Below are 19,885 nucleotides of genomic sequence, written 5' to 3'. Positions count from 1 at the left end.
TAAATGTTAAAAATAGGCAAAATCACTTTTGTTCAATTGCAGTCAAAAAGATTACTTTTGATGATGGAAGGTGGTGAGAATTATTGAACAGGAGAAAGCACAAGAAAACCTACTGAAGTGCTGCAATTGTTCACCCCTTGAGTGGTGACATAAATCCTGTATGGTTATATTAAAAAAAAATCATCACTGAACTGTGTATTTAATATTTGTGTACCTTATATAAGTAATAAAGTACCTCAATTAAAAAAGAAAAATACATGTAAAAATGCCAAAAAGTCATATCATTTGTAGAAGAGGATTGAAGTTTGTTTTTCAATATCAGTTCTATGTGTCAGTGACCCTCACATAACTTTCCAACTGCTGTTAGGAGCACCTTCATCACAATCTCTGACTGTTAACAAAACTGAAAATACTGTGTTGGACTCTTTAGGAAATTGTTCAAATAATTAACAATAAAGCAAGACTTTAAAAGAGAGAAAGAGAGTAAGTTAATATCCCTATTTATGTAAATACTTCCATTAGGATGAGAAAAGAATTTTATATAAACACGGGACACAACGTGCAGCACTGGGATCTGCGATGCTTTTAGCATACTGACTTTTCCAATTTGTACATTCGATGAATGCCTAATTTTACATATAAATATTCTACTCCTAGTATAACTTTATTAATAATACCTGTATTTCCCATTAAAATTTGCATTAACATATAAAAAGGGAGGTTTTAGTTCTTGACAGAAAACTGTTAATAAAATATTAGCCTATTTTGGCCTAATGATTTAGTCCAGGTCATTGATAATTGATGATCCATAGTTTTAGTTCTTCTAGAATCAATTGATTTACCTTGAATTCTGTTCATAGTTTTTTAACTTTTAACCCTTTTTATTTTCCTAATGAACATCTGGACTTTTCTATTTGAATAGCTGAAATGTCAGCAGTATTGTCAACATCTCTTGTCTATAGGTCTCCATTTGGTCTTTTAATTTTCCAATTTATACAACAGAAGTCTTCAAATAGCAAGTAATCCTTTTCTGAAAGAGCACTTCAAAATCCTTTAGAGATCATAATGAAACCTTTATTGATGAAATGATAAAATATCTGGGATTTGCTTCAAAATAATTCAGTTATTGAAATTGGGTGAGGTTACATAGGGGAATCATTATATAACTGATATTTTGCATAATAAAAACTTAAAATTGCATAATAATTTTTTAAAGGATTTCAGTATTTTTCTGCCTCAGAGCATCACGATTTCCAGAGTGATTCATTCTAATCTTTTTTCTTACCATTGTAATATAGAAAGTTACATGCATTGGGCCTCCCCGGTGGCGCAGCGGTTGAGCGCTGGGTCGTGAAGCTGCCCGCGGCCTCTGAGGCACCGGTTCGATCCCCGCTCCCCGGCCACCGGGCGAGGGTCCCACATGGCGCGCAGACCTCTCCTGCCACCTGCTGCTCCCCTCAGCAGTGTACTTCGGTCCCTCTGCCTGCTCTGCTCCCTGCTCTGGCTCTGGTGAATTCTCTCACCCTCCCATGCTTCTGACTGTACACAGTGCTTGAATAAATAAATAAATAAATCTTTAAAAAAAAAAAAAGTTACATGCATTTACTTTGTAAATAAAGCATAGGGTTCTATAAGTACTTCACAGGCTTACCCTCTTGAATTGGAGTATGGGTTTCTTCTTTGACCTCATTTACAAATGACTTCCCCTGTCCCCCCTTATCTTACTCTACTCAGCCTCACTCCAGATCTTCAGCTGCCCAAGACCCTCATTTTTCTAACTTATTGCTCAGAATATTATGTTTAATAGTTAGGAAACATAGAGTCTAGTCCAATCACTGACTTAAGCTTTTCATCTCAAAATGAAATAATTAAAACTCCTTTCCAAAAGTTTTTTATTGATGATGGCTTTTTTTTAAAATTATGGTCCAACTAAAAAATAAATACTAAATTGTGACCTAATATATACCTAATTAAATAATTAAATAATACCCTCAATAAAAGTGATGGACTCTGATATTTTTTATGTTATATTGTTTTTCTTCATACAACTTATTGGTCTAGACCCAGTGAATTTATTTATTGCACCCTCCACTAATGGATCTTGCCTTGTAGTTTAGAAAATATTTTTTTGCATGTTAATAGTAAACATGCTGTATGTTATTACTAGTGATGTTAAGCATGATTTAATAAGATTTTTTATAATAAACTGATACTGATAAGTAAACTTTTTATAAAACTTGACACACAGAAGAAATTATCCTTGCTGTTAACTGCTAACCATTTGTGAAATGTTTTTGTATAGTATATTAATACACTAGTAGAATTAAGTGAGTTAAAATTGAAAAGGCCTCTGACCTTTTTCTTTAAGGTTGTAATGCTCTTATCTTCCTTCCTCTCTAATTACACTGCCCACTTAAAAGGATGCTCTTTGGGTGGTGGAGGCAATAGACCAGTCTGTTCTCTGTGCCCTAAATAGACATAGTAACTGATTCAAGTTACATGAAAGTGGTTTCTTGTTTTAATTACTAATTGCTTCAAGTTCGTTTGGCTGGATTTTTTTTTAACAAGTTCTAGGTAGTAATTTATAAATGTACTACTTTTACTTTAGGGCAAGAAAATGTGACAGCTGGAGATCTAACTAAACTGGGAACCCGAGGCTGTATGTTCCTTTATCAGTGTGACTCTGAGAACTGAGACCTGCTGGTTCTTTGAAATAATGCTGTGTCTGATGAAGCTTACGGTAAATGTTGTCTCTGTAGGTCACATACTGAAACAGGAAGTCTTCATGCAGTGAGTTTTATGGGTAACATCACATCTAGGACTGCTCCTTCAAAGTTTAAGATATAAAGCTCTAAAAAACTACGTGTAATGCAGTTTCTTTTCCATTATCAATGAAAGAACCCACAGCCAGGAAGTGAGCCTGGGAAAGCATTATGGATTTTATGCAACAGATAGTAGAAGTTTTGATTGCTTGAGATTGTGCCATCTTATTGATGGTATTTTTCTGCTCATTAAACTACCTGCCTTTCTTACAGTTATTGATAAATGTTTTCTCTTTTTAGCTAAAACAATTATTTGTTTTCTTCTTTTAAAAGATTTATTTATGCATACAAGAACTGGAGTACAGGCCAGAGGTGCGGGGGTGAGAGAATTCACCAGAGAAAGAGTGGGGAGCAGAACAGGCAGATTGACTGAAACACACTGCTGAGGGGAGCAGCGAGCGAGATAGGCGACATCTGCTGCACCATGTGGGTATCTCCCTGGCCGGCCGGGAATTGAACCCACACTGCAGAGGCTGCGGATAGCTTCACAGCACTGTGTTCAACCCTCTGCTCCACCGGGGAGGCCCTAAAACAATTATTTATTTTAAATGGGCAGGATTTTAACTGTCTTTCAATTAAATTTTCCTAGAGCAAAATTTGTAAAGATGAAGCTGAATGATAATCTAGATTGTTCCACATGACAGCATTTTGTATTGGCCTTTTCAGTTTTGATGATGCCTCCTAGCAAAGGTATTCATTTGAGTGATGCATAGCTAAAGAGAATTACTCAGTCGCCCCTAGTGTCTCTTAAGAATAAGGGTAATTGCTTTGTAAGAGGGTGACATTTGTTCCATTCTTCTGGTGCCCCCAGAAAAAGTAAATACAAGAAAACTAGCATTTTGTAATCTGCTAGCCATCGTATTTGGTACTGGCTCTCTCATTTATTATACTTCTGTAATTATATTCTTTTATACAAATATGAAAATTGAACCTGAGAGGCAGTTCATAATTTGTTACTTTAAGATTTAATGAGAACTTGGAGGAAGGTATCGTAGAATGAACATTGCCTTCTCTTCTGGTTTTCTTTCTGCTCTCTACTAATTAAGAATATTTTTTTTGACCCTTCTTAACCACTTATATTTACATGTAACCCAAAGATTGTAACTTTTTCTTCAAAATGGCTTGGCTATAAATCCTTGGTTTTTTTAAGTTCTAGGAATATTGCTCATATCTACAATAACAATAAAAGTGATAAAAAATAAGTGTAGCTAGCACTTTGCAGTTTACAAAGTATTTTCACATATTTTACTTGTGTGATTTTCATAACCACACTGTATATAGTAGATATTATTCTTTAAGTAGTCCATTATAAAAAAATTCCTATTCATCTTTTTTTTCTTTAAAGATTTTTTTATTTATGCATACAAGAACTGGGGTGTAAGCCAGAGGTGCAGGTAGGAGGTGGGTGAGAGGATTCACCAAAGAGAGTGGGGAGCAGAACAGGCAGAGCTACTGAAATACACTGCTGAAGGGAGCAGCCGGTGAGGCTGGAGAGGTCTGCTGTACCATGTGGGTTGCTCCCTGGCCAGCCAGGGATCAAACTAATGCTGCAGTGGCTTGCAATAGCTTGTTAGCGCTGTTTTTAACCCCTGCGTCACCAGGGAGGCCCTCATCTTCTTTCTAGGTATTCCCCCATCTCTTCTGTTCTACATACTGGGACCAGATTAATACTTTTTAAATACAGATTTCACTGCTACTTTCACTACTTTTTCTCTTAGCATGAGAACCTTGGTAGTTTCACAGCAGGCCGAAGTATGAAGTAAAAAACTCCTATATTCATAATCTAATTTTAAACTAGGAATAAAACAGTGAATTGAACATTCTTTTTTTCCTTCAAGAAATTCACTCCCTAGGGGAGGTAAAAAGATACATGAACAATTATATGTATGGAAGTTTGTGAAATTAGTTGCTGCCTCAGTTTTACAAAGTATATTTAGAAAAGGGATTTTTTATTTTTTTTTTTTAAATTTTTTTTTTTTAAGTTTTTTTTTTTTTTTTAATAGAGGCATGCTTTATTTATTTGTTTGCTGGTTTGTTTGTTTGTTTTGTTTTTATACATGCACTGGGTACAGTCAGAAGCGCGGGAGGGTGAGAGAATTCACCAGAGCCAGAGCGGGGAGCAGAGCAGGCAGAAGGACCGAAGTACACTGCTGAGGGGAGCAGCGGGCGGCAGGAGAGGTCTGCACGCCATGTGGGACCCTCCTCTGGTGGCCGGGGAGCAGCCGGGGATCGAACCGGCGCCGCAGAGGCCGCGCGCAGTTTCGCAACCCAGCACTCAACCGCTGCGCCACCGGGGAGGCCCAAGAAAAGGGATTTTTTAAAACATAGAACCACAGAGAAGCAAAAAAAAAAAAAAAAAAGACAAGACAAAAACATTAGAAATGGTTAAAAAAAATTGGAAGCTGTAAAGGAGATAGTTAAAAAGTAACTGACTTAGCATTTCAGAGAGAGCTGAATGACTGAAAGGGTAGGCAGTTTATAACATCAGCTATATCAGTTAGGTTCAAAAACTGGAGACATTAGAAACTTGAGAAAGTTGAGATGCAGAAAGAAAAATGTTAACAAGTCTTTGTATGAAAGCAATTAAATAGCTGAACGCTCCTATGAAAACTGGGCTGCCCTGCTGAAACCCAAGGAAAATGAGAAAAATGTTTCACATGGAAAGATGAGGCCACAGGCTATGAAAGAAGCAGTACATGTCTGGGGGTTCTATGAACTCTTGCATTTTTCCTTCAAAAAAAGCTTATTTATAATTTCTACAGTATAGGAATTTTGTTTTACTGTAAAAAATATTTTCCCAAATCTTCAAAGAAAAGTGAAGATCCAGGAAAGGTGTATCTTTATTATCCTATAGTGTATGCCCCGGCACACCTCCATGTACCTTTGGTTGTGTATACCTTACAGTAAGAAACTGGCATTTGAAGTTATTCAGACCCTGTCTCTATTGGATCTTTGTGGCTTTGTTTCTTACCATTTCTTCCCATATGCCTTATGCTCCATTCATATTGGTCCACTCACAATATGTCAAATTCTGTCATTTCCTATCATGTCTGCACATCACCATTCAAATTCATACACAGTTGTGGGAATGTGGACTGGCCTAACCCTTATGGAAAACAATATGGAGTCTTCTCAAAATATAAAAAGCAGATTTACTTTATGATCCAGCAATTCCATTCCTAGGTATCTACCCTAAGAGTGCAAAAACACTAATTCCAAGGAATACATGCACTCTTGTTTTCGTGCATTGTAGCACTATTTACAATACCAAGTGATGGAAACAACCTGAGTGCCCAATGATAGATGATGGATTAAGATGTAGGGCGTGTGTGTGTGTGTGTACATACATTTCACATATGCAGTAGAATACTACTCAACTATTTAAAAGAAAAAAGATGAAATCTTACCATTTGTGACAACATGGATGGAACTGAAGGGGATTATACTAAATTAGGATAAAGACAAATACCAGATGATTTCACTCAGGAATATAGAGAAACAAAACAAAGATACAGACTAAACCAAACAAGTCCTAGAGTCTGACTATAGAATTGAGGCAACTGGAAGTAGAGGGTAGAGGTAGGGGGTAAAGGGGAGAAGAGGCACAGAGGATTATGGGTGCTGTGGGTGTAGTGCAGTAATATAAATCTGAAGAAATTTCAGCCTATATATCACTGAATCATACAGTGTTATAAACCAATATTACTTCAAAATATACAATAAAAACATAAAGTGACTTAAAAACCATATTATTTTTTTATATGAAATGTTCTTTATTCTCCCTTAGTTGATCCTTCAAGCTCACTTCAAGTGACACTTGTGCATAAATGCTTTCCCTTCCCTCCTGTAAGCTCCTTTCTTAACTTGTTCTTTTTACATACTTATGACATTTAATATGATTTATTTAACAAACTTTTGAACCACCATATGCAAGGCCATGTGTGAGGAGCTGGAATACAGTCTTTGAAGATGAGAACTGTTAGTCATCTGAGGTATCTATTATCTGCATATGATTGGTATTAAATATTCAAGTTCTTTCCCCCAACTCTGGGTCTCTTGTTTTTCTAGCTAATCTTTTCTGTTTCTTCACAAATTGTTGTTCAGAATCACAGGTCTGATCTTGTAACTAACTCAAAAAACTTTTATTTTAATCTTTAAAAGAGCATCGACAACTTTCCTAATATTAACTCAACCTTACTTTCCTATTCTTTTACTGTCCTAACTGTTCCTTGCCCTCCCTACCCATCCTGATCCTCTTGATGCAATTTATTGTCTATATAATCCCCAGACCATCCAGTGTTCTCAGCCTGTACCATCCCCTTTCTCATTTTTTTTTTTTTTGCTCAAGCACTTTCTTCATCTGTTAAATGCCTTCTTTTTTTAAGGCTCTGGTGGTGAATTTAGTCTAGAAATAAAGTATTTGCTTCCAGAGACTACTGTAATTGCCTTTTTTTGATCACAGATCAGAATACAGATTTATTATTCTGCTTACACTTAAACTACCACTTTATTTCACATAAAAGTGTCTGCTGCACATACTGTGAATGTTAATTCTTTGACAATGAAGGCCTACTGTACCCTGAATGAGTAAGGGATGAATTTTGGTGCCCACACTTCCCCATCCCTAGTAATTACTATTTCTAAAACTTGGGGGAGGGGTCCAATTTAAGACCTAAACGCATTTACACTTTTAAACTTGACTGTTTCCTCTTATGGTCGGCCTTATGCAAAAATTGGTTTTAAGTTACAGTAATAGCTTTATACAGAGCCAGGAAGGGCTCTCCTGAAAAATCTTTACTAACATCCTATGTGGTATAAAAGAAGTATGTGACCAAATGGGAGTTTTAATCTGCCTTGGAGCTGACTGTTAACACTTCATCTATTCCTCCCTTTTATTAGTATCCTTTTCACGATTTCATCATATATTTTTAAAAAACACTTTTTTGTGGGGATTTTATTCAGATACACAAATTAACTTTTGAAGCTTAGTGTAATTAATATATATAGAAAAAAGCCTAGTTTTGCTTATGCTTTTTTAAAAAAGTTGTTCACCTTATGGTTTCATAGTTGCTTATCTGGCAATCTGAGAGTTCTCTTATGTTATTTGCAGATAAAAGTTATTCCTAAATTAATGTGCTCTTTGACACAAAACGTGTCAGCTTGATAGCAGTATTAAAATATAGTGATATAGTTTGCAAAGGGCCATCTGTTGTCTAGACCTTGGTAAAAATAGCAACTTATATTGCAGTTTTTCCCCAAAATGAAGCTTTCCAACAGGTCTTTGAATAACATAATTTTATTATAATGTTGATGAGAAAAACAATCCTGGTGAGCACTGAAAATAATGATATTATTCAACCACCTGCTTTTGTTTCACTTAAAGTTGCAGATTCCAAGCACCTATTAATAAGATTTACTGTGCATCTTATAAAAATCAGAAAATATTAAGAAACAATAATTTTAATTTCTTAGTTTATATCTTTTTCCACGAATGTTCACATATGTAATATTTATCTTTTTTTTAAAGATTTATTTATGCATACAAGAACTAGGGTACAGGCCAGAGGTACAGGGTGGGGTGAGAGGATTCACCAGAAACAAAAGTGGGGAACAGAACAGGCAGACTGACTGAAATACACTGCTGAGGGAGCAGTGGGTGAGACAGGAGAGGTCTGCTGCGCCATGTGGGTAGCTCCCTGGCAGGCCAGAGATTGAACTCATGCTGCAGAGGCTGCAGTTAGCTTCGTAGTGCTGTGCTTTAATCCCTTGTGCCACCAGGGAGGCCCTGTAATATTTATCTTTATCTTAAAAGTAGTCATATGTACATACCTGTAACTTTTGCTTACTGAAGGTGTCTAAGATTGCAGAACTTCATCTTAAGTACTATAGGGAATTGAGAGAACTATTAGGTAAAAACTATCCATGAAGATATTCATAGTCTAGTGGATTAAGGTAGAGCAAACTATGTTTCATATACTAAACACTAAGAAGGAATTAAAATTAGCCTTTAAGAGTAACTGGAGGTGGGGAGGTGAAGTGGCTTAGACTCAGCATGTTACATATACACACTAAGTGATAGCTGTTCTAATCCACATCTTCATTTCAAGTTCTTGCACTAGATGCCTAGAGAATATTGATTCCATTTACACAAGTAGAAGAGTTGAGTGGAAAATCCATTAGTATTTCAGGTAGAACTTTAAGATGCTTTTTTTAATGCCTTCTTTTTTTAAAGATTTATTTATGCATACAAGAGTTGGGGTACAGGCCTGAGGTGTGGGGGGGTGAGAGGATTTACCAGAGACAGACTGGGGAGCAGAACAGGCAGATGTACTGAAATACTTTGCTGAGGGGAGCAGCAGGCGAGGCAGAAGTCTGCTGCACCATGTGGGCAGCTCTCTGGCGCGGGATCAAATGCCTGCTGCAGTGGCTGAGGACAGCTTCATAGTGCTGCGACTTAACACCTGTGCCACCAGGGAGGCCCTAAGATGCTTAACTGTTATGCAGATAGAGAGCTGTTACCTGCAGTTCTTCATATAGTGAGTCAAAATAGCTTTGAAAATCATATACTTACAAACATTAAATGAGTTTTTCAAAAGGAGGGTTGGACAGTATTCGGTTTTATTTCACAATGTCCTATGCCAAGTATAGTCAACATTAAATACTGTGGGAAAAATACAAATCCCCATTTGTCAGTGAGTTAGAAAAATGAGGATTTATTCGTGTTTATTATGCCAAGAGTTAAAAAATGTATCTTTGAAATTCTGGCATTTGTTATTCATTGCTTAATAGTTGGGAAATATTAAATAATAAAATATGTGTGAGAGGGAATTTTTGTTTTGTTTTTTAAAAGATTTATTTATGCATACTAGAACTGGAGTGTAGGACAGAGGTATAGGGGGTGAGAAGAATTCACCAGAGATAGTGGGGAGCAGAACAGGCGGATCTACTGAAATACACTGCTGAAGGGAGCAGTGGACCAGGCAAGAGAGGTCTGCTGCACCATGTGGGTTGCTCCCTGGCCAGCTGGGGATCTGCTGCAGTGGCTGTTGATAGCTTCATTGTGCTGAGACTTAACCCCTTTAGCCACCAAAGAGGCCCCTTCATTTGTTTTTTAACAGAAATTCTCTACTTAAATTTCCAAATTCTCAAGCTGTTTTTGTTCTTGTTGTTCTGGATCTCATTACTTCTGTTTAACTTTTCACTTATAAATCATGTTTCATATATGTGAACAGCACTGGGAATGTGACCTTTCTCATAACCCTGTAAGCTAAGATTTTTGCTTTGCCTTTCCCAGAATGAATGTCACTAAAACATATGCATTCTGCTTTTCCCTAGGTAAAAATCTCTACACCAATGAATATGTAGCTATCAAACTGGTGAGTAGACTCTATTTTTGTGGTAATTATGTTTTGGTGCTCTCACCTCTTGTATATCTTTTTTCAGGAAATAATTGCATTCATAAAAATACTGAATTTTTTCTCTTGCAAATGATACAACATAGTAATTTTCCTTCATCTATAGTGTTACAGTGATGAATTACTACATGTTTTATAATGCTATATACATAGCTAAAAATGCTAAGCTAGTGTGTTATCAATGATAAATCAAAAAATATTAAAAATAACTGGAGGAAAAAACTTAATGGGTAACTAGTAATTTCTGTGAACTTTGTATCTTTCTCAGTGCTATTTTAATAGATAAAATCATTTGTGAGTTTCTTCTTAGATGTGACTGATCTGTTTTTGAAATGTAAGGTATTAATATGTAGTAGAGAATCAAATGTCATCTAATCATTGCCTTAAAAAGTTGTGAAGAGTGAAAAACACATCATGTGGTCAAATTTGAAGCAGAGAGTTCTGGTTTTGTCAGTACTAATCTTAAGAATAACGAAACTAGTCATTAACATTAGCTTCCTATCAAGAAAAGAGAATTCATAATTATTATTTTTGGAGAATTAATGAGTCTTTAGCTTATATTTAAGGTTGATATAAAACTGTTTCTAGTCATATGAAGTTATCGCATATGAATAGTTTCTATAAAACATCCATTTTGTAAATCATTGTTAAGTTGGAAGTATGAGGAATTAATGGTTGCAGGAAGGGTCATGTGATATCTGAATGCTGTTCTTTTCTAATGAATTACACTTAATACATCCACACCTGTCTGTGGTTGTTTTTTTTCCCCTCTCTCATTCAACTTTTAAGTTTGTAGGAGAGTTAGAATTACCTTGTAACTAACAGTTACCAGATTGATTCTCTATGGTGAAGTGGACAGGGAGCAAGGCTTAGAGCAGATAGCTGCTAGGGGACCATATGTTTTGTTGACTCCAAACTCTTGTTGAAGAAATGGGAGCAGGAAGAAGTAATTCGTGTGACAGTGCAGGCCAAGTATTTTCTAAGATTGAATATCAAAAGATTAACCATATTTTTTTACTTACAGGAATTTGCTTATTTGTGAAAGTGTTCTCTAACTCATTTTTCTTTTTAGTTTTTCTGTTTTATTACTTTGGTAAATTAGAATAATCTCAGATTATTTGGAATTAGAAGTAGCCCCTAAAACACTTCATAAAGCATTGCCTCAAAACTGTTTATTGTCTCTATTTAGCAAAGCCTCTTTTGAGGCTTTCTGTTAGGGGGTTTTCTTTTCATCTCAATTTCTCCTTTAATGTTCATACTAGTCAACTTATATAGATAAGTTTACTTAGCATATTGTTATCATGACTAATCATTTCATTTAGATTTTGTTAAGCCTTTATTTTACTTTGTATTTAATTATCCAGTAGTTAATGTTTCAGTAGTTAAAGCTAAAAATGTATTTGTTATCATTTAGATGGCACATCTCAATTCATTTTTCTTTCAAATAAATCTTATATAAAGGTATTTTAGAGGATAGCAATCTTGTTTATGAACCTTCTTGCTGTGGCAGTATTCTCTGTGGGAGATATGAGGGCAATAGTTGAGCCCCTTCCATTGTACCCCTACCAGGTTGTTGTCTTCTGTTGGTTTAGGATTTCGGTCAGGTATGAATGTTGCAGAATAACTGTGATTTGGCAAATAACCAGCCCTCTATGAAAATGTAATCACCATTTGGCACATAAATACAAGGAAGCCCTGCTTCTACTGTTTAGTTCTACTTTGGATCTTCATTGTAGGCGCTTGTTTCTTGGATTTCAAAGAACCTTTTTTAAAAATATACTGTGTAAGGGAAACCCCTCCTTTCCCCATCATGGAGTTTCTAGGCTTCTTTTTAATGGAAATTTTCTAACTATTGTTTTCAAGCAAATAAACAAACAAAAAACCTCCATGTGCTAATCTTGCTGCCACCATAACTGTAGACTAAATGTTTGCAATGTCCTCTATTATAGTGCTTCCAGAAGAGCACCTTGAAGCACTCAGTTGGCTGAGCAGGCTACAGCTATATGCAAAAGGGCTTGGTTAAAGGATATAAATGCTTTGGTTTGCGATAAGAAGCCCCTCTTGTCCAAATTTATGTGATGTGTACATCTATTTTCAGCCCTCTAACTCTAAGTGTTTTTCCTTTTTAAAAATCTCGTAGCATATTTACTCAAGGCCAGGTTGAATGTTTCTCATTAAGATTTCCAGAATGAACTTTGAGAATACTGTCTTCAACAAGATCTATATATATTTTTTTAATTGACTCGTTCTAGAAAGAACATTCCTCTTTCTAGTCTTTAGGGCAATTTGGTTCCATACTGATTTGTTTTCACTGTTCTTTTTTGGTTTCTTGTGTATCACTGGTGATTTTGCTCAGGGTAAATTCTGTAGTTGACTGCTTTGATAGTAATATAGTAGAAGATCTGAAACCAAATGGAGACTTTCAAGAGTGATTTGTTTGTATCTGAAATGAAATGTAAAGAAATAACTCCTCACTATAATTTTATGTACTATTGAGTACAATCTTGAGAAGATTTAAGTTCAACCCTGCTGATTTTACAATCAAAGAAGGGTATATGTTCTTCTTTCATATCATTCTTTTAGAAGATGAAAGGAAACTTCTGAATTCTTTGACTTATGGATTAATTCTTTATCTTAGAAAAATGCAAAAAACTTTCAGGTGGGTTCAGAAAGAACCTTCAAAGATGAATTCAAAGAGCCTAATAAATAGGACTGATTAGGAAAGTTTAAAGGAATTGAAACTATTTGCCTATATACTAAGAAATGATTGAATATTGAGGACATAAGAGAAAAAGGCTTAGGTGTTAGTATTAGGAATTTAAATAGGCTATTAAGACCTTCCAAATCATGAGACTTGTTAAATATTAACTGAAATTATCAAGGGAAGCTATGGAAGCTCCTTCCTTGGAGATTGTCTTAAACATAGGACAATAGGGGCCTCCCTGGTGGCCTGTGGGTTAAGTGTCAGTGCTGTCACTGCTAAGGCTTGAGTTCTAACCCAAATAAGGTGCAGCAGATCTCTCCTGTCTCTCCTGCTGCTTCCCTTAGCAGTGTATTTCAGTAAATCCTCCTGTTCTGTTCCACACTGCCTCTGGTGAATCCTCTCACTGCCTGCACCTCTGGCTTACACCCCAGTTCTTCTACACAAATATAAATTAATAATAAATTCAGGATTGAGTTAGGGTGGGTGGTGTGCTTCTAACATAGATCCTATGGCTGAAATTAAAATATAGAATCTGGCTCTCCCTGGTGGTGCAAGGGGTTAAGTCTCAGCACTATGAAGCTATCGGCAGCTACTACAGCTCCGAGTTCAATCCCTGGCCAGGGAGCTAACCCACATGGCACAGCAGACCTCTCCTGTCTCACCCACTGCTCCCCTCAGCAGTGTATTTCAGTAGATCTGCCTGTTCTGCTCCCCACTCTGTCTCTGGTGAATGCTCTCATTCTCGCCCCCTCCTCCCCTGGACTACCTCTCAACTCTTGAATGCATAAATAAATAAATCTTTAAAATAAAAATAAAATATAAAATCTATTTAAAAAATAGGACAAGTAGCCATATTGGGGAAAGGACAATTTTTTTTTTTCAGTAAACGCTGTTGGAAAAACTAGATACCCACCTACAACAAAGTAGAACCTACTCAGCTTACTCAAAATGGATCGGAGACCTAAACATAAGAGCTAAAACTATAAATATCTCAGAAGAAAGCTTTGGGGAAAAACTTTGACTTTGGATTTAGCATTTTTTTTGGGTATGACTAAAAAAGGACAAGGAACAAAAAAAGGTAGGTAAGTCAGAGTTCATCAAAATTTAAAAATGTGCTTTTCACTTTAAGCTGTGAAAAGACAACCAATGAAATGGGAAAAAATACTTGAAATTCATATTTCTTATAAGGAGTTGATATCTGGGATTTACCTTGTTGTTTTATTTTTTAAGATTTATTTATTTATGCACACGAGCTGGGGTACAGGCCAGAGATGCGGGGGGTGTGAGGATTCACCAGAGACAGAGTGGGGAACAGAATAGGCAGACTGACTGAAATACACTGCTGAGAGGAGCAGCGGGTGAGACAAACGAGGTCTACTGTGCCATGTGGGTTTCTCCCTGGCCGGCCGGGGATCGAACTTGTGCTGCAGAGGCTGCAGATTGCTTCATAGTGCTGTGCTTAACCTCTTGCGCCACCAGGAAGGCCCGGATTTACCATTTTTAAGTGTACAGTTCAGTAAGTAGCATTCAATACCTTCACATTATTAAGCAACCATCATCCATCTCCAGAACTTTTTCATTTACCCCAACTGATATTCTGTACCCATGCAACTTTCCTTTCCCCATCACCCACTGTGTGCTGGCAGCTACCATGCAACTTTCTTTCTGAATTTGACTACTCCAGGTACCTTTTATAAATGGAGTATTTGCCCTTCTCTGTCTGGCTTTTTTCACTTAGCACAATGTCTTCAAGGTTCATCATGATGTAGCATGCGTCAAATTTCTTTCTTTTGTAAAACTGAAGAATAATCCTTTATATTGTATGGAACAAAATCACATTTTGTTTATCCATTCATTTGTTTTTAGATACTTTGGTTGTTTCCACCTTTTGATTATTTTGATTAATTTTGTTATGAACATCAATTTGAGTCCTTGCTCTTGACTCTTTCGGGTATATAGAAGTGGAATTGCTGGATTGTGTGATAATTCTGTGTTTAGTTTCTTGAGAAATTGCCATACTATTTTCCACACAACATTTTCCATTCCCATTATCATTATGCAAGGATTCCAGTTTCTTCTCATCTTTGCCAACACTTGTTATTTTCTGTGTTTTTGATAATAGCCATCATGATGACTGTGCAGATGTATCTTTTAGGGTTATATTTGTGTGGGTATTTTTTGTCTGTTGCCTGGTATATTATCAGTTCAAAATAATTAACTACCCAATTTTCAGAGTTTGGTGTAGAGCAAAATGTGGTAGTTTGCCTGCTTGATCTCTGGGGTCTTTAGAAAATTGTTTTTGAAAACTTGAATACCATGTTGAAGAAATTACCTGTTTTAGCTGTGTTCACCATCTTTAAGAATGTCCTGAACAGCATTATTCATAATTGTGCAAAGTGAAAACAGTTCATATGTACAAAAATCATGGTGTGTATGTATATATATCCATACATACACACATGGAAACTTCACAATCATTAAAAATAATATATAACTGTACTTGTTATAGAACAATTTCATTATTAAAAACATTATGGAACAACAAATAGAGTATGATCTTATTTATTTAAAATTACATTTTAAATCTGTATTGTTTATAAATATATATGTATAAATAAATATTTGGGAGAACATCAAAATGTTAATTTAATAATGCTTCTCTTTAAAATGTCAAATTTCTAATTGTCACATTTGATTTTTTCTGAGAAAATAACATTTTTCTAAAATTAATAAAGCTGTTTACCACATAAAATTAATATTAAAGCAGGTAGGAAATACACACTAGAATTTAGTGAAAAAGAAAGATTTTGCATCTGGTTTCCTAGAAGGATACTTCTTGGTAAGGGAACTAACTTTGAATGATGGCCCATCCAAATTATTTTTATTTAAATATCCCTGAAAGGGGTTGTTAAGTAATTCAGCATCATCTTCTTGTAGCTGTGCTTTGTAAGAGAAATTGTGGTAAGAAAATACTATCATATTTGAATATCATCTCTAAACATTAAGTGATCTTAGTCCTGGTTTACTCTGAAACCTGGGAATGGAAAAATACTCTTTGTCTAGATCTGATCACAATTTCTCTTTGGGTTTCAGGAACCAATAAAATCACGTGCTCCACAGCTTCATTTAGAGTACAGGTTTTATAAACAGCTCGGCAGTGCAGGTAAGTCAAGTCTGTTTTCTCCATTTACTTAAAGTATAACTTACTAGAAGCCCTTAAAATACACAGATTTTCTTGTCTAATCTTTACCAGACCATATTTCTCCTTTGCTTGTTGAATAGGTAAATAAACCATAGTCAACTAAAAAACTAATTGTTCTCTTACTCCTGGAGGAGCAGTTTTTAAATTTTTTATAGTTAAATTTATTTTCTTATATCATTGTTCCTTGTTGTACATATTTGATTTTTCCCCTCAGGTGTAGCCCCCATAGTTCTCCTACCACCATAGCACCGCTGATCCATCATCATAGTCCCTTGTGTTCATCCTGCCCCTGTTTGGACCTCTTTACCTTGTTTTCTCCTGCTGGATGCCTCAGATCTATGGTCAGCCTGCAAGTTTTATCTTTTTCTTGACCCTTTGTTCTGTTTGAGGGGCACTTTTCTTAATTGGAGTCTGTGATGTCATGACCTTACTCACAGACCAGCTTTTTTTTTTTTCATGATTATTAACATGTTTTTAATAAAGTAGGACTAATTATTTTAAAATTCATACTGTAGTGATTTTGCATATTGATGCATATTACTCATTTTCTTCATTTAATTGATTGTAATTATATGTATCCTTCAGCAAAATAGATGTGTAGAAATACATTTTGGAAGAGAACCAATTTATTGTTTTCTTAACAGAGAATCCAATCATATTACTAAAAAAACAAGTAATGAGATCATATGTATGTGTGTGTATGTATATATATGTGTATATATAGATATATCCATAAATGTTCTCATTTAATTAGAAAAAGAAAAAAATTATAATTTCAGGGCCATACAAAGAAGGAAAAGCATTATTATTGATTTGTGTATAATCATTTTATTAAGTTTAATTTTGGGGCAATTAAAAACTGTAGAAAACTTTTAGATGCAGTATCCTGCTTAGATTTTTTTATCTGCAAAATTGGATCATTTTAAAGAACCTTTGAGTATAGAAACTAATTTTAATTTATTCTACAGACCAGCTTTTGAATGTTTTCACACACCTGAATACATAAAACTTGGGCTTTTGCTTTTTTGGTAGTTTATTCATACTATTTTTATTTTTTTTGTATATATCAAAACAAAGGAAGAGGATTTGCAGGCTTTATTTTACCAAATTGAGACACTATATCTCTTTTAAAGATATATGAAAATATGCATTCCAAAATATCCTACTACTGTCATTTTGTACATTTCTCTCATTAATTCGTAAGACCTATTCAAGTGATCATTAATAAAGTATAACCTTTGAGTATTCTTTGCAATTGAATTTATAAAATGACTATTTTTTACCTAAAAGCTCTAATTTATTTTTATTTTTATTTTATTTTATACATTTTTTACATCATTTTTCATTTGTGCACAATGTGTGCATTTTCATCTTGCTTATAGTCCCCATACAATTCCCACCCCCCCTTGTTTTGATCCTATTCCCTTCTACCTCCCCCTCCACTGTAGTGTTTCTGGTTTATAGTTGCTTGTTGATTTTGATTTTTACTTTATTATAATTAGTCTTTTTCCTGGTCCCTTATTTAGGTTTTCTAAATTTCTGCTATGAATGAAACCATCCAGTATTTTTCTTTTTCTTTCTGGCTTATTTCGCTGTAAAGGCTCTAATTTCTTAAACTTGCTGACTTGCAGAAAAATACCTTGACTAAGCAAACGTTACCAATTCTAAAGAGATTATACCTATAGGATACCTCTCTCAAAAAATGAACTCTTTTAATACTTGTTTTATTAATTGACATTAGTAGACATTCCTCTCCTTTATGCTTTTTCCATTTTAAAGGTATTTTATATGAATGGCTGAAACTTGGCTTCTATTGCAATTACCATTATTGAAGGTACTACTGTAGGAATTTGAGTGTCACTTTCTAGAGTATACAGAATTATTTAGGAAACACTGGATGTTATAAAAGCTTTGTTATGCCCTGACCATGACAGTAATCAACCATAATCATAACTTAGGGAGTCCAGAATGGGCATTTGTTTTTCATTGCACTAACATGAGTTTTTGCTCACAGTAGCCTCTCATTATTATGTCTTCAATGATTGTATACTTAAATATGGATTCACTCGTATAAATTTGGCAACTGTGAGTTCATAGGACATACATATTTAACTTGAGCCTAGTCTTCCCACAACTAAACTTTAAAGTTGGCTATTATGTTGTTTCTGGTTTCATAAATTTCAGATTGATAATGATCACAGCAGACTTATGATAACCATATTTATACATGTCTCATAAATCTGTGGTACAGGTAAAAACATGTACATCTAATCCAGTTTAGAAGTTTGAGTGGACCTGGGGAAGTCCAGGCCATTTTGTAAGATTTCCTCTGTAAACCCTTCCACATATACCCACCAGATCCACAGGCCCATCTTCCCTTTTTAATCTCATGTACCTGCTCTGTAGGAATAAAAACTGTGCTTCTGGGTTTGTTTCCTCTCCAAATACAGGACAACATTGAAGATTCTCCATGCGCTGAAAACAAGGGTTAAATAAGGAGAATGTTGAAAGAAAGGGTGCTAAAGCAATTATCTCTCTCTTAAGGCAGCAAGAGAAAAATGGAACATGTGAGACTAGAGTGTCCATTACAGTCACTGGGAATAGAATGAACTGTTGTAATAGTCAGGCCAGCTATTGGCACATAGTCAAGAGTAGGCTGACCATCATTGGTCTCTCTCCATGTACCTCTTCTTACAGTCATCCTAAACAAAATCTTCTATATCTTAGAGGAAGTTCAGTAGTAATTCCTGACCTTTTTCCTGCTTTTGGTGATTGTCCCCTTCTCTTAAAGTAGCTCTGGTTGATTGGTGTCATCTTATTGCTCTTGCCTACAACTAACAAATAACCATTAGCTTTTCCAAGATAGGAGGAACTTTAGAGATCTGTTACAAATTTCCACCCTGTGTCAAAAGTGTACCTCGAGTTTTTCTACCAGATGGCCATCCATTTCTGCTTGACTACCATTAATCATCTAGTTTATTGCTCTTCAAGGTAATTCAGTGTTGAAAAGCCCAAAGTACTTGGAAGTTCTTCATTTTGGGTTAAAATTTGCCCTTTTGTATTTCCATGATGCTCAAAAGCATTCATTACAACTGTTAAGATGCTGTTCTCTCTAGTACTCAGTTCCAAATCTTCTTTTGAGCCATACATACTCAATTCCATCAGTCTTTTTGCATAACATGATTTTACAGATACTTCGCTGTCATTGCTCCAGTAGCAAACATCAGTGTGTGTGCATGCACATACTTTCCTAGTTTTGTGATGTTCCTTTTAAATGAGTCTCATAAAACAACACCAGTAACTGGATGTTGAGACAGTGGGGTTAGTATCTTCCTTGATCTGAACACAGTATTTCTATTAATTTACATTAGCTGTTTTACCAGTGAGAATGGCACATATTAAAAAAACTAGCAACAACAAATGCTGGCGAGGGTGTGGAGAAAAAGGAACTCTTCTACACTGTTGGTGGGAGTGCAAACTGGTCCAACCACTGTGGAAAGCTGTGTGGAGATTTCTGGACCTACTAAACATAGAGCTTCCATATGATCCAGCAATTCCACTCCTAGGTATTTACCCAGAGGACACAGAAACATCAATTCCAAAGAACACCTGCACCCCTATGTTTATAGCAGCACTGTTTACAATAGCTAAGCTTTGGAAACAACCCAAATGCCCAAAAATAGATGACTGGATCAAGAAGATGTGGTCCATATATACCATGGAATATTACTCAGCATTCAAA

At 35.5% G+C, this 19,885-nt stretch overlaps 1 protein-coding gene across 4 annotated transcripts in view; it reads left to right on the top strand.

Annotated features, from left to right (window-relative positions):
- CSNK1G1 (casein kinase 1 gamma 1) overlaps nucleotides 1-19,885 on the top strand; it is a gene marked incomplete at both ends in the record, with an annotated part of 105,266 nt that overhangs the window by 17,132 nt on the left and 68,249 nt on the right. For all 4 annotated transcript variants that reach the window (XM_084241417.1, XM_084241415.1, XM_084241418.1 and 1 more), the window contains 2 exons: nucleotides 10,158-10,198; nucleotides 16,035-16,104. In XM_084241417.1, the coding sequence (XP_084097543.1) occupies nucleotides 10,158-10,198; nucleotides 16,035-16,104 (111 nt within the window). The remainder of the gene's footprint in view (nucleotides 1-10,157; nucleotides 10,199-16,034; nucleotides 16,105-19,885) is intronic.

Source organism: Talpa europaea, assembly GCF_964194135.1.
Source record: "Talpa europaea genome assembly, chromosome: 8".
NCBI classification, from domain to species: domain Eukaryota; kingdom Metazoa; phylum Chordata; class Mammalia; order Eulipotyphla; family Talpidae; genus Talpa; species Talpa europaea.
This window is presented reverse-complemented; position numbering and strand designations above follow the sequence as displayed.